This window comes from Gouania willdenowi, chromosome 1, assembly GCF_900634775.1.
Source record: "Gouania willdenowi chromosome 1, fGouWil2.1, whole genome shotgun sequence".
NCBI classification, from domain to species: Eukaryota; Metazoa; Chordata; class Actinopteri; order Blenniiformes; family Gobiesocidae; genus Gouania; species Gouania willdenowi.
In genome coordinates, this window is record NC_041044.1 from 30,206,400 (window position 1) to 30,222,942 (window position 16,543).

The 16,543-nt window shown below is 37.2% G+C and overlaps 1 protein-coding gene across 1 annotated transcript in view; it reads left to right on the forward strand.

The window, feature by feature from the left end:
* ugt8 (UDP glycosyltransferase 8) overlaps positions 1–12,088 on the forward strand; it is a 28,022-nt gene extending 15,934 nt beyond the window's left edge. The window contains exons 3-6 of the mRNA XM_028458690.1: positions 2,960–3,102; positions 9,155–9,231; positions 11,135–11,354; positions 11,473–12,088. Coding sequence (XP_028314491.1) covers positions 2,960–3,102; positions 9,155–9,231; positions 11,135–11,354; positions 11,473–11,851 — 819 coding nt within the window. The 3' untranslated portion in view covers positions 11,852–12,088. The remainder of the gene's footprint in view (positions 1–2,959; positions 3,103–9,154; positions 9,232–11,134; positions 11,355–11,472) is intronic.
* The last annotated feature ends 4,455 nt before the right edge of the window (positions 12,089–16,543 follow it).

A 16,543-nucleotide genomic window follows, 5' to 3' on the forward strand; every position in this document is an offset into this window, starting at 1 on the left:
CAAATATATTTATTATAAAGTTACAGCTCTATCATGCTGGTGGAGGGAAGCTACATCTGTTGTCAGAGCTGCAGAATAAATGCATCAAAAGCTCATGTAAAAAACATGCAAACATTGAAGGAATGTTGATGCGTAGCTTAGGTAAAACCTTTCTCCACACTCTAAGCAGCAACGCCAACAATCTCCTCAGTCTGTACATCACTATAATGTACACATGAATTGGGATCAAGTGAAACATTTTAGTCAGTATTTTATTTTATATTTTGTATTGTTAGTCACTGCAAAATATATATTTGAATTAATTTGTTCTTTCTATAAATGAATATAATAATGTTTCAGTTGAAAAGCTTTGATTTTAGTGAAGTTAATACACAGTCATAACCATAAACGCAATAGTACTCAGGGTTCGGTTGGGGTCAATTTCAATTGTAATTGTAATGTAAAAAAATATGTTGCTGTCATTATCATAACTAAATTGTAATTGAGTTCAGATAATTGACTTTGTAACTTTAATTGCCAAGAAAATTCTACAAAAATTGTCAATTATAATTTAAATCAAAACTGGGGAATCATGGTTCAGTTCTATGTACAGTTCTGCACATATGTAGTTCATTTTTAAAATATGCTTCTTTTAAAAAATATTAAAACATATATTTTCATTGATTAGTTAAGCCAAACAAGGGAACCAATAGATAGGAAAGAAATTAGATGATGTTTGTTTTTAGTGTATTTTACAGCTGATTTAGATGAGAGATGCTAAACAGAAAGCTAACACAAGAGGAAGGTTAACGTTTGAGGTATTTTTTTTATTTCAGGCTCAGTAATTGTGATTCATTGTAATTGACTTTCTAAAGATAAAGAACAATTGTAGTTTAATTGTAATTGGAAAAAATGCTAGTAACTGTAATCTTAATTGAATTGTAATTTAACATGTGTAATTGAAAACATAATTGTAACTCAAAAATGTAATCGACCCCAACCTTGATAGTACTGATAATTAGCAAACTAATTTCTATGTGTTTCCGTTTTTAACTTTTGTTTCCACATTTTCGGTTTCGGCGCATCCCTAATGAATAGGGGTTTGGGTTGAATTGATTTGGTAGATGATAAAAAAGGATAGGACTCAGGGACCGCAGAGGCAGGCAGTGATGGGGCTAGACCAGCATTTGCACAGTGAGGGTGCATGGACCGTCGGTATCTGCTGCGGGGGGTTTTAGGAATGCCTCTGCAGCCAATAGTGTGCATTGTGCTGTGTTGTGTGGAGGGAGATATAATGGAAATGGAGAGGAGAACGAGATCATTGTTCTTTGCAGAACTCTGGGGACACTGGGAGTCATTTATGGGGTCACCGAGGCTACGTGGAGGGGACAATAGGACTGTGCTGCTGGGACACAGAGCCCAGTGTGCCTTGTGGTTGCTCTGTGCCAGGGCCGCCCTTGCTACTGCAGCTGGATCAATTGGTTTTCCTCCCTCTGCCAGTCCCTACGACGGTCGATTCATCACACTTTCACCTCTGTTAACTGCTTTATCCATCACAATGGGGGGAAAGGGCTTTCACTTCAGCTCACCTTTTCCTTTCTAGGACTTCCTCATTACACCTGTCAAAGAAAAACAAACTCTCAACCTATTTGTTCAAGTCATGTATCAACCCAACACACCAAAGTTTGTTTGTATTAAAAGAAAGTGATTTTAGTGATAACTACCTTTCTCTTAGGGCGTATTCACATAGGCAATTCCTAGAGCATTTTAACCACTGTACCTTTATTTAACCAGGTGAATAATTGAAAATAAATTCTCATTTGCAATGACCAGCCGGCCAAGTGGCAGAAGATATGTAAGAAACAAATGGATAAGGCAACAAATACAAGCAAAAATATTTAGTTTTTTCATTTGTTTCCATAGTCTGCCCATCCAAAGACGCAAATGAACTCAAGAGCAAATCAGGCAAACGAAATCTACTTTGTTTAAGAACATTAGTCTTGCATTTCAATCGACAGAGAGCTGACAAGCTGCAGCGTGAGTAAAAGTCAATTAAAAACCACACCAGAAAAGTAAAAAAACGACCCATAGACGGACATGAAACAACGAGGAAGACTAGGCAGGTGTGGATGTTTTGTAGAAACTCTCAGAAAATAATGTTTTAAATTGTTTAATGAGTAGAAGAACTGCTCAGTTCTCTCTAAGCTCTATCAGCTGCACGAAGAACACGTTTCTGTGACGCACTGAGGGGAAGTAGTGATACTGACACGCCCACCTTCACCCTCTTCTTTACTGCTGAAACTCAACTCCACACTCTACAGTGTGAGCTCTCGTGCATCAAAAACAAGTCGTTTTTTTTTAAATGACATTTGGAGAAAAGTATTTCCTGTCAGTTTTGAGCCGTGTCAGTCAGTCAGCCATATTTGAGATATTTCAACTTGCTGCCATTGAACTCGGAGATCAGTATTGTCAACTTGGAAATGCCAAGTTCTGATTAAGCTTTTTAAAAAAAGAGCTTTTGAGTTCAGCTGGCACAGTTAGAAGGTGCTTGAAACACTTTTAACACTTTTATCAAACATACAAAAGATTCCAAAAAAGACTTGTCGACCCTAATTCTTCAATTTTCCAGTTTCACATGTTTTTTGTTTGTTATCTTTTAATTCTTATTGTATGGAGACTTTTTGCTATCAGATTGGTGGTTTAGAGACTGAGCCTCAGATAGCATAGAATATCCTAGTAGGGAGCCATTGGAAATATAGTTTCATGTTGAATTAAACATGTCTGAGGTGGTGACGCTATGCTTTTCGTACTTCGTGCTTTTTGTGTGACTTTGACCATAACAAAAATTTCCGATTTCATGAATACAGCTAATAAGTAAATACATTTACATTTAAACAGATGTACCATATAAAGGGCAACAAGTATTTCATTTCTGTCTAGGTTTTTGTCCTTCATTTTCTTCCTTTTGTTATTTCCACAGGAATTCGATGCATGGGTTAACGACACCGCAGAGCATGGCTTTGTCGTAGTGTCCTTTGGTGCTGGAGTCAAGTACCTTTCTCAAGACATTGCTCACAAACTGGCAGGAGCCCTCGCCAGGCTGCCCCAGCGCGTCATCTGGAGGTAAAGTACTAGTGTTGACATTTCCATAACACCAAAAAGAAAGACTCGACAATATACAGTATATAAGATACATACATACATAATAATAGCAAACCCAAAATGTAATAATAAAAAGAGAGCGATCTGAGTTGCATTGTATCTTAAAAATTAGGGGTGTGTATTGCCTGGCATCTGGCGATACGATTCATGTCCCAATACATAGGTCACGATACAATATATCCCGATATTAAAGTACGAGGTAATTATAGCGATTTTTTTTTTTTTTCATATATGACTTAAGAAACAACTAATCTGTAAATGTGTACACTTTCATGAGAACATTATGTATGAAACACATTTTATTGGCATATTTTACAGACAAAACATTGGCTTTAACGTGCCATGTGCCAATAAATTAAAATAAAAAAATAACATACAATCTGCCTGTGGCAACTTTGACTTTAATGCAACTTAACTTTAGTGCAACTTAACTGAGGAATATGCCTAGAACAACAAATAAATGCATAAAGTGAATACTTTCTTTTTTAGATTTTATTGAAAAAAATACAAGCTTGTCAACATGCCCAGGTTTCAGAGCACTTCTTTGTGTAGTTACAATGTTTCCTGCAGTGGAAAACACTTTCCTGATTAAATAAAGGTAAAAAAATAAAAATATAAATATATATATATATATTTTTAATTAAAAAAATATTGATATGGATACATTTAGAATCGATCCGAGAATCGCTCAACGTAATATCACGATATATTGCCGAATCAATTTTTTTTTTAACACCCCTAGTACCAATTGTTTGAGCACAACATTAAAAAATAAATAAATAATAATTTACATTTATGTGAGCTAACATTAGGAAGACAGTATTTATAGAAGAGAGTGCATCAACCTGTTAGTTCTTAAGTCTCATTGTGATTTATTTAATTTCTTTAAAATGTATTTTCAAATATGTATTACAGCTGCATCTTAGGTTAGATAAACTTCATTATATATAAACTGTGTTTAAATAAATCTATTCTTTAAACTAAATGTAGATCTTGTGAGAACTGAACCTACACACACTTTCTCTGTCAGTATATGATGCAGCTCTGTCAATGATCAACTGTGAATTGGAACACTGTAGATCAGGGTCCTTGTGTGCAGGATCTTTAAGCACGGACACACACACATGGACTCATACACTCCCTTAGTTCTCTTCCCTATAATAATGGTTTTAACATATGCTCAGTCTGAATGAGTTTGATCTGTGATAAATTATTGTAAATATACAAATGTGTAAATGGCCAATCTTACTATGCTAATGTTAACCTGGCAAGAGCCTTCAGTGTTTGATGCTGGACTGTAATAACAGGCTCCAAGCACAGGCTACACTCAAGCTGCAGTGCCACCTACGTGAAATCTGTGTTTTCAGATTTTTTGGCAGAAACACCTAGTGCTGCAAAACAAATTTTCCTAAAAAATTTTTTTAAAAAGAATTAAAATAATTATTTAAATTGTTTAAAACATGTTTATTTACTCATGTTTATATAATTGAGACTGCATGTGTCATTTACTGTGTGAAATGTCATTGTCCCTGTAATCCTTATAATTCTTGTTTGTGTATTTAGCTGCTTAAGTTTTCCTTCTCCTGTCTGACTAAGTAACACACTGCTAGCACTCTTGTCCTAGTATACATAGTGAACCTTTGACTGGTAATCCACTTCTGTTAGTGGTGCTAGTGGCTGCAGCAACAGCAGGCATCATTGAATAGGACACAGGGTGATCAATGGGGAAAGATGCATTTTTCACTAGTAACAGCATCTGTTGCTAAACAGGAATCCCAGTAATGATGAGTCATTGTACAATATATCTATTTTTCTAATTGTGTTTAAAACTACAAAATAAAAGATTGTGTAATAAGGTGAGTAATTTATCCCTCTGGGAGCTCAGAGTAGAGCCGCTCGCTCCTCATCTCTATTAAAAGCATCTGGTCCCTTGGCTTTTCTGATGTTCTGGCAACTGTGGCCCTTGATCCCAGGTCTCATTTGAGATATACTGTATATGATCCTCTAGGAAAGCTGAGTTTCTCATCAATTAAGATGGGGGAATTTTGCAGAATTTTTTCATATTTTTGCATACGGGGTAATGGGTCTGTGATGGTGGGCGTAATACGGGTTACACTATGGACACGATGCCAGACGCAGACAACCAACCATTCATACAACCGTGCAGCCCAACTCCAATTATCCTAGTTTTAGATGGTGAATGGATACCACAGAACCCAGAGGAAATCTCTAAAAGCACAAAAAGAATATTTCAACTTCACAGAAGTTGGTCCAATAAAGGTTAAGAACTCAGAAGGGATATATCACTACACCGCCATGCTGTCTGAGTCTCATTTCTTCAAATACTGGTACTGCAACCCAATGTGGACGTAGTGGATATGAAGATGATTAATATTTTTGAATGATTGTGATTGGAATTGCTTTTTATTACCTAATTATACTGAATTTTGCAGCTTTGCAGCCTATTCTGCTCCTCCATGTGCTGTTCATGTTCATGTTTGATAAATTAGTTTAAAAAATGTTAGTTAAGGATTTCCCGATACAACGTTTTCACTTCCAATTCGATACCAATATTGCAGCCTTGAGTATTGGCCGATAAAGATATCGATCCTATACGATATCAGCCTGAATTATACATATTTTTATTATTTATTATTTGTAGTGTGAAATGTTAAAAAAGGCTTGATCAAGTGATGTTACTCAAACAGAGAACAATAGTCAGCAACAATAGGTATGAGAAAAACTGACCCATTTATTATTAACCAATTGGTTACATACATTTTAACCTTCAACATAATATCTTTGGTATTCTACAATTGAATAAATATAGATCGGAGATTTTAGATGCAGTTTGATAAAATCCAATATTTGTTCTCTGGCTGATATCAGACCAATATCCGATATCAATATCGGATCGGGACACCCCTAGTGTTAGTGGAGTTCATATCACTTGTCTATCTTTTCAAACCAGTCTGGTATTTTTTCAGCTTCATCCATGTTTTTAGATGAACAGCAGAAATTTCACACCAGTATTTTGTTAATCTACAGTTTTTGATTTTCATTTTGAACTTTAGTAGTTTGTTTGTTTCATAACCTCAATGAAGGACACACAAAAAAAATCAGCAGGGAGGTACTTTTTCCCAGTGGAAACACATAAAAAGAGAATAGAGCTGAGCCGATACCGCCAGTGGAAACGCGCCAATAGAGAACCGAATGAAATCCTAATTCATTGTCAAGTAGCTTATATAATACAAATGGGGCAATTCAGCAAGATTTGCGCTGATCTGTTTCAGTTCAGATGTGTAACAAGCATAAAAAATAAACTTCTTGTAGTATAAGTAGCCTTCATCTAAGCCAACTGATTCGATTATGGTTGTTGATGTGGCCCATTGTGATCCCTTCAAACCAAGACCCAGATAATGGAGAAAGGGCCTTTGATAATTGGCCACATGAATGTCATCTTTGATTGTCAGGACAGTGAATCGGTGCTTTGTTCAACATTGGAAAAAGAGATGAAAGCAGTTGGTTTATGAGCAGAAGCAGATGGAGATGAATATGCAATGAGTGTGAACTGTGGGGAGCATTAATGCACATACATTGAAGCACACATTCCTCTGAACTAAGAGTCCATGAAATCCATCAAGTGGTTTTCTTTTTTCTGCTGATTGATATACTAGATTTGTTCTTTTTTCTTATAATAATCTAGGAATCATCAGTTTGTAGCATCCTTCATAGTTGGCTAGTTAGCACACCACTGCCTTAATGAAGCCAGCAGCAAAAATACTTGACTAGGATTTGTTTCATATCCTTGGGTACAAAGGACATTTTTGTCGTGTCACTTAATGTTGTAGACAATGACAAACCAGGGACGGAAAAAAACAGGTCACGTTTTGCTCACAACTAAGATCAGTTAAAGTTTACCTGCAATGCACCGGTGACCACAGAGTTTGCAAGTCTATCTTTTGAGATTAGCCAATACTGTTAACCAGATTTTCAGCTCTACTGCACTCAAACAAGGAATATATTATGAAGTGTTCTAGAACAGTGACACCTCATTAAATCCTCCCAGGCAGAACAAAATACTAAATTAAAAAAAATAAATAAATAAATAAAATATATATATATATATATATATATATATATATATATATATATATATATATATATATATTATAGCTGTCAAAGTTTCTTATTAATGCAGATAATAATTTTAATGCACTTTAATTGCAGTTTTCTTTTCTTTTGTTAAGGTATCCGTAGTTCATCTGAGGTTATTTTGTACTGTTGTGGGCTTGGTGACACCTAAATCAGTGTTCCTCAAATGGGGGTATGTGTATCCCTTGGGATACGCGATGGTGCTACAAGGGGTACTTGAGAGAGTGGAAAATTTACAAATAAAGTGTCAGTCTTGGTCGTTCCCCAGTCATGAGACCTGAAATTATATAATTATATTCAGGAGCCACTAAATAAGTGTTTTTCAACCTTGGGGTTGCCTGAAATTTCTGAAAAAGAGATTTTTGACTTTTAATTCTTCTTCTTCTTCTTTTTTTTTTTTTATTAAAGCAACACAATTTTAAACAACTCTATTTCTATTTATTCACTTTGTGAAATATAAATCTAGTTCAACTAAAAGGCAGTAAGAAAAAAAAAAAAACAGAGCTCAAACATGATTAAAAACTAATTCTAGAAAAAATGTCTTTGGGGTCACCAAAAATGTTTTAAAATATCAAAGTGGGGTCACGATCCAAAAAAGGTGGCGAACTACTGACCTAAATAGTGTTTCTTTCCACTTATTTACAAAATGAGCTTCTTTAAAAAGTGTTATCACTAGTTCATTCATCATTGTGCTCTATAGTTGTTTTTAAACAGTTTTCTATGCAAAATGTTGTGGTCGGACAAAGGGGGCACCTAAATTGAAAAATAACAGAAAGGGGATACTTGAGCCAAAAAAGTTTGAGAACCACTGGACTAAATGATGATGCATTATGGGAAGTTGAGGTCAAACTTGTTTAAGAAGTGTAGTTGTTCCCCCACCCTTTGTACCATGCGATGCAAAGTATGTGTTTTGAATGGCAGTGAAGTGCAGCGTGTGTCTGAAGAGGAGAAGGGCTGCGGACATCAACATTGCCATGATGGCAGGAGAAGCTGACCTGTATAATGCACTTGGTGTGCTTTTTGCTTCTATGGAGCCATAAAAAGGACAAAGTTCTAGATCTACAGTACCCAGACATACACATCTACATTCATTGACTTTCCATCTAGACATCTGTCTAAAGTGGCAGCATGATAAATGTGTAGGACGAGATTTGGGATTGTTTACTATGGTCTCAGTCATTCGCAGCGTTGGAGGAGAGCTTTTTACTGCTGAGTCACTGATTGAAACTTTAAATATAGTAAATACACTTGTCACAAGAAATATAATGCAGCAGAGAGACTTGGACCATCTGAACATGTTCCCTGCATTACACACAGTCTATTCCTGTGTTTAACAATGCATTAGCTAAATGCATGCTTTACTGTTAGCCAGTTAAAACACAAAAATCATGTTTGATCATGCTGTTCTAACTTTATAGTTTGGCTCTCTCATGGGGGATATCTAGTTTAGCACTGACCTAGCAGGGTTTACAAATGACTTGGTTTCAAATTCAGAATTTCATAGAGAAAAAAGTAATAGATACCTGCTTCCTTATAAAAGAAATATTCATTTAAAGGAAACGTTTTAAACAAATATTGAACCGTTTTTGTTGTTGTTTAGCACAATACATTTACTGGGACAAAGTTGCTTATACATTCCATTCATATTGCCACGACTCATTACAGTTTCAGCAAAAGATGTTAAAAGATAAAACAATTTTTAATAGTTCAGCCTGTAATGGTTTTCCTATCTTTTTTTTTTTCTTTTTTTGAAGCCTGCAGTTTGTCTTGTGTGTGTTTTAATGTTTATTTTGTATTGCATATAACTGGTGAACATTGTGCTCAAAATTGACTTAATTATTTACTTTGACTCTCGTAGATTCTCTGGCGTTCCACCCAGTAACATTGGCAACAACACCAAGCTTGTCGATTGGATGCCTCAAAATGATCTTTTAGGTGAGTTCATTATGTCTCCATTTTTTTTAAACTATAAAATCTCTTTATATCTGCTCATTTAAACCCAGTTCCCCCCACATTTTGGAGAAACTTAACCACAGCGTAGGTAGAACATGACTGAGGAAGAGGCAACAGTTCATTCACTTGTGTAACTTTGTTTAAACCTGAAACATTTAACACCCTACATTCCTATTACTTCAGGCACATTTGAGTAACATAAAATCATCACCAAAATTCAGAATTTGTGGGTTTTAATTTTCCTGCTGGAGGAGAGAAATTCTTCACTTTTTGTGCAATGTTTTTCTGAACGGATGGTCAATAGCGTTTGAATTTGAACAATTCCAATTCTGATACATTGTTCCGATTCTAATTCCTAATGATTCCTGATTCTGATTCTTTTAAGACAATGTATGTATTGTATACAATGTATATAAACGTGTAAACAATGCACAATGATTGTGTTTTTCGTGCACCCTACTGTGGCTGATATAATCTTTATAATTCAGTTCAATTCCACTTTATTTATATAGCTCAGATTACACCAAAAGTCATCTCAAAGCGCTATCAAAATATAAAATTTGTAATAAGAAGGAAGAAATCCAACAAAATTCACATGAACAAGTATTAGCAACGGTGGGAAGAAAAAACTCCCTTTTAACAGAAGAAATCTCCAGGTTCAGAGGTGGCAGCCATCTGCTTTGACTGGTTGGGGTTAGTGGACAATAGGACCAACAGAACAGGTGTTGTACTGAGCAGAGTTGTTATTTTTACTAAAGTGGAGCCACACTTTAGGCCACCGCCGCGCACTGTTCATGGTTGTGCAGTAACGCAAACACTTCTGGTGGATTCTTCTTCATTGGTGTTTGACGCGTTCTTCTTCTTGTCAGTGGACTGGGTATCGAAATTAGGAAATGGAAATGTAAAAATGTTAACTATTCCAGTAGAATCGGAAAGTTTGTCCCAGGACCAATACTCAATACCGGATGCCCATCCCTGATGGTCAAACCTCATCCTGGCAGTGTACAGACTTATTTTGTAATGGTTTGTACTGTTTTTTTTTTTTTTTTTTTAAATTTATTATAGTGTTGGACTAGGGCTGGGCAAAAAATCGATTTAATTGATTTATCTAATTTGTAGATAAAAACTATTTTTATTTTGCAATTTTGAGTTTAAAAAAAAAAAAAATATATATATATATTATTTATTTATTTTTGTTTTTATTTTTCTCTGACTTTTTTTGCGTTCTTTCCTTGTGGATTACTGTTGCGCAATGTGAGCCAGCCCCCTCTTTGTTTACATGTGTTTACCCTTTAAGCAGGCTAAATGTGTGCCACAGGCGTGTTTCATTTTTTATTTGCACTATGCTGAAATGCTAAGGGAAGAGTTTATTATTTTTTTAATTGTAATGTTTTATGTTATCTGATTTCATAATCAGAAAATTTAAGCTACTGTGAAGTTGCTGTTGCACTTTTGCTTAAACCTGGGTTAAAGCTTGAATTTGTTGAATGACAGAGCCTCAGTTACTTTTTATTTTGGGATTATTCTATACATTTAAACTCTTGAGGACAATCACAGCAATAAAGTTTCACTTTTGACAATATACCTGATGTCTGCACTCGTTTTTAAGTGCATTGAAAAAAATAGTTTTTTTTTAGGCAAAATTGCCCAGCCCTTAATTGGACCTTCGACCCTGTAAGTGGTCATAAAGTTATAGCTAATGAATATACATCTTTATTGAGCAATTATCCATCCATCCATCTTCATTCCCGCTTATTCCCGTTTAACAGGGTCGCGGGGTATTGAGCAATTAGTACCATGAAAACCGTATCTAATCTTTTACGTGCTAACTTTGACATCACACCTATTATTGCACAAAAACTCACTTTAGCTTCTTGTTATTCAGGCCACCCTAACATAAGGGCGTTCCTGAGCCACGGGGGACTGAATAGTATCTATGAGGCCATGTATCACGGGGTGCCGGTGGTAGGTGTCCCGCTGTTTGGAGACCACTACGACACAATGACCCGAGTGTCGGCCAAAGGAATGGGAATCATGCTCCACTGGAAGTACATGACGGAGGAGGACCTCTTTGTTGCCCTGAACAGTATCATCAAAGACAGCAGGTGAGACTTGTCATTGATGTTCTCATACATTGTATTAACCCTTTATTGCAATTTCTGGCTCTATTGTTTAGCTCTGATGTGATACGTTTCATTCATCATGGTTTGTCTCTTCTTTTAGGTACCGTCAGCAAGCTCGTATTCTCTCAAACATTCACAAAGACCAGCCGGGCCACCCTGTGAGCAGAGCCGTCTATTGGATCAGTTATGTTCTGCGTCATAATGGCGCCAACCACCTTCGCTCAGCTGTGTATGAGGTGTCCCCCTATCAGTACTTCCTGCTGGATGTGGTCTTTACCATCCTAGCTGCTTCACTTCTGACTGGATTTGCTCTGAGGCGGGTAGTGCGAATCCTAAGAAGGAAAGCAGGGCCCCACCAGGCAGAAGACACCGTTAGAGATGATGCTAATGTGGCTAACGGACACTGTCACAGTGAGAGCATGGCCAATGGTAAACAGAAACACAACGGCTCATTGAAAGTTGGGAAGAAAATAAATTGATGTTTAGGTCGGAACCGAAGGAGGAGGATGTAGACGACCCAGTTAGAGCTGTCATTTCATCAAAGCAAACAAGAGGCTGGTAAGGGATACACGAGACATTATGTGGGAATAAAGCAAAGCATCAGGTGCTCAAAACCTGTGTTTGTATGTGTGTGTGTGTGTGTGGGTTCATGCGTGTGTGCATGCGTGTGTGCATGCAAGTGCAAAAAGGCAAATTTAATAAAACCCTTAACAATGGCCTCAGTAAAACATCATTCCCATCAAGGACACATGATAGGACGGTGCACCCGCACGTGGACCTTCTCACCTGCATGTCCTCATTTGTCTTCCGCCCTTCATCCATGGAGCGATGATGATGAAGAGGAATAACCTCCTTAGCGCCATCCCCTTTTTTTTCCGAAAAAAAAGAAGTTAACCCTATTTTAGCTTTTAAAGGAGTTTGAAACTTAGCGTTTTTAACTGCAAACACCACTTGTCTGGTCAACTGTAAATAGAGGATAAATCTATTTATTATTGTACAAAGGCATATTGTTGTTGAATCTTTTTAACATTTTCTGATTTTAATTTATTTCATTTATCAGTGAAGTGGCTGCGTGATGGTTGATGTACACTCCCTACTATTAACTTAAATCTGCTCATACTGTGTTTTTTTGTTTTTTTTTAACGTGTCAATACTCTTTACCTTAATTGCTTAAACTAAGTGTAATGTTATTATTTCACTGTGCTTATTGCATTCAAATTATACATGGTTCTCAGTCGCTGGTCATCAGTGGGATCTGATTCAAAAAGCACTGTTGGTCACATGATCACATGGTAGTGCGTGTGCCCTCAGCCATGCTGCAGAGAAATTATTTTTAATGTATGCAGTGTTGTTTAATACAACACATTTTAATCACTTATACATTGAATTTGGTAAAAACAAACAAAAAAAAAACTTAATTCATTTTAACTTAGAGTGGACGTTGAAATAGTTTGGATCTTAAACAGAACTACAGGGATCTGAATAAAATGTGAGGCTATAAGATGCTGTTTTTACAGTGAGTGTGTCCTGTATTTGGCATCACACGTGTCACTCTTGTAACAAGTCAGTTTGCTTATTCAAGAGTGAAGTGTTATCAATCTACTCTGTTTTCAGGGTGAGCACAGCAGCGATTATAAAGCAGAGAAAATAAACAAGTTTCCCAGGAAATTAGAAAGAAAATGAAAGATCAACTTGTCAAAGGTAAGTTAATGATGTAACATTATGTAACAATTATTCAGAATGCTAGGATCCATGTTTACAGGCAGATATGTACCAGGAATAGGATTATCAAAGCACCAAAAAAAAGGATGTTGCCCAAAATTGAGGGTTAGGTCAATTTTTAATGTTTTATCATTTTTTTTTAATTATTTATTCAATGAAGACATTTTTTTTTACATTTTAAATGCTTTATTTCTTTTGATGTGCGTCTGCCCCTTGAAATATCTTTTTAACTTGTCCATTAATCAATTGCTGAAATAATTTTCCTTTTTTTTTTTTTTTTTTTTTGTACTTTAACGAAAATGTAGCAAAAATTGTAATTGACTAGTGTAAAAAAAAAAAAAAACCCTTAATTTTTCTTAAGTCTGTTATTAAGTTTTGATTGAGGAATTTTCATAATTGTAGTCTTTATTAAGCCGTCATTTAAATTTTTAGATCCAGAAAACTAAAAATGAAAGCTACCCCATGATCATGGTACTAACGTACAAGGTCATCAGAGTTGGTGGGCATTCAGAACCTGCTAATTGATATTTGACAAAGGGCCAAGTTAGTATCCTCCAAGTTGACATTACATCAATTTATTACTATGTACAAGCAGGCTGTCAACAAGGCAGAGCTTATCTACTCCCACCAAAAAATAAAAACATGCCCAACACTGGTTGATGTTTTAAAGTCTGTAAAAATAAAACATTTTTTTTCTCTGTGAGCTGCATACACACGTGTAGCACCATCTGAAATCTGAAATCAAGGACTCACACTTGAATTATCAGCAACAGCAGCTGTTTGGTGCAATGTTGGTACATACATGTGATGTACAAGCTATGAACAGAGTAAAAACAAAAATCAATTTTTCTAAATATGTGTCTTATTTTTTCACCACGTTGATGTAATAGTGCATATAATTTTCTTTTGAATCTTTGTGTCTGCATTCACTCCGACATTGTATTTTGTAACTCTTGTACTACATCAGCTTGAATACAATTACCCCATCTACAGTCGTGCTCGTTCCTTTTTTCTTTTTTCTTAGTGGTCACCCTTGTGTGTGTGTGTGTATGCTGCTGCCTTTGTAGTGTTACTGAGCTAATTCATTCAATCCAATCCATTCAAACATCAGCCTTTCTCATGTTTCATTCATTGAAATTTTACCTCCAGTCAACATATCATCACTAGTTCAGATGTGTTTCCATGTTGTAAATGCATTGTAATCAAAATGCTAATGCAGAATTAAAAAATGAATGGTTTGCACAGACAAAAACGTTGCCGCAGGTTTTAGGTGGGAAAATTAACAATTTCAACATCAATGTGCCCAAGTTTGTACTTAGCAATTAGTGACAGATTAATTATGGGAGATTTTATGAAATAATTTGAGAACATTTTGGACAAAGTTCTTTAAACTACAATTTAAACTGAATTATTTGGTAATTCACACAATGATACATGTTTTTTATGCTGTTTTTCACTTACTCCTGCAGGCGGAATCAGATGCTCTGAAGGGCCGGATTTGGCCCTTGGGCCTTGAGTTTGACATGTGGGCTAGATGGTTAAATAATAATGATAGATAATGATAATGCAGTTGGTAGATTTTCAAGTTTTTTCTCCAAGCTAATAGGATTTAAAGATAACTTCATTCCAATTCTGCAGGTGTTTTAAAAAGACAGATATTTTGTTGTGATGCAATCAGATCATTTTCAATTGTTTCTCTGTTTATTTGCATATTTTGTGCTCGCATAAAATTCCACATGCCATTAGATAGTAGTGGTGCAGGGAATAAGGTGATTATTCACAGCTTAAAAGCTTCTCTTGATAGAAGGATCTCTAGGCTTTTTGCAGGGTGTTACCAAGCTGTAAGAGGCTTCTGTGGGTATCAGATGGTAGAATCTTCTAAAGTAGCCAACTGCCCACACACACACGCACAGTAAGGCAAATAGATAGGGTCATCTAATGCTGAGAGAAGCTGGAGTAACAAAACACCTAAGCGGCTCTGTTAATTATTCACCTGCTAGTGGGGGCCTCCGAGCTCACACGCACACACAATTTTGAAGCATCAGTAAATGTGTTAAATGTACTCTCTGAAAGCTGTTTTGCTGTGCTGTAGGGCTGGGTGATATGGACCAAATCTCATATCTCAATATTTGTTCTCAAAATGGCGATATACGATATAAACCGTGATATTTTTTAACTCAAAGTCGACCAAGAAAATTTTGGGTTAAATTTGCTGATGCAATATGCCCCACAGTCACATGTATGAACAAACCGCTGCACAATATGTGCTACTTTAGTCTTTTTCTCCTCTAAGGGACAGCACGTGTGAGTGAGTTCTTTAGTGTGGCTTGTTTAAGGGAAGGTCTGGGTTAGGAAAAAATTGTTCTTTGAAGTAGTGAAAGCAACGACTCAGGCTCAGTGGTAGAGCGGGTCATCCAATAATCAAAGGGTTGAGGGTCTGAATTCTGCTCTATCCAAGTCATTGTCGTTGTGTCCTTGGGCAAGGCACTTTACTCACATTGCCTCATATGAATGTTGGTGGTGGTCAGAAGGGATGTAGGTGCAAAATGGCAGCCACACTTCTGTCAATATGCCCCAGTGCAGCTATGGCTATGTTGTAGCTTATCACCACTAGTTTGACTGATGTGAGTGACTGGTGTGAATGAATAATGGTTTCTGACGGGTGAACCGAGAGTGCATGAATGTCACTGACCCTTTTGGCTGATGCCAGAGCCAGCAACAAGAGGCTAACTTCAGGTCCATCTCACCCATCGGTTCGAACGTCCCATGGTGGGACCATCGGTCTGGGCATGGGGAGGAGCCTGTGCGCACCCTTCATAAACCGGCAGACCAGCGGATGCTGATTCCAATGCATAGAGAAGCACGTGCGGCCAATCATACACTAGTGCTACTACGCTGAGGGAAGACCCAAGTTTGCCCAGGGAGAAGAACATTGCACACCGCGCGTTTTCTACCACGGCAAACAGGTCCACCTCGGCCTATTCGTAACGGGCCTACAGCTGTCGCACCACATCTGGGTGCAACATCTATTCCCCATAAATTGGCGGGCCCTGGACAGCAGGTCCGCGCCAACATTCATGATCTCCGGGACATGCATTGCCCTCCACAGTATCAGTTTGCATGCCGGTGAAAGCAACCGACGGGAGCGTAAACATCCCAGGCGGTTGATGTATGCCACGGCCGTGGTGTTGTTCATCCTCACCAGGACATGATGTCCCCTGAGGGACAGAAAGAAGTGGATTAGTGAGCACAACACCACTGACAGTTCCAAACAGTTTGTGAGCACGCTAGAGGACCACATCTTACCGGCCCCTCACAGACCTGCCCTCGTGGATCCCATCCCAGACTGATAGACTGGCTTCTGTGGAGACCACCTTCCTGGCTGTGACGGTGCCCATAGGCACCCCCTCCGTCAAGAAGCTGGGGGCCCGTCAGTGCTGCGCTGCACT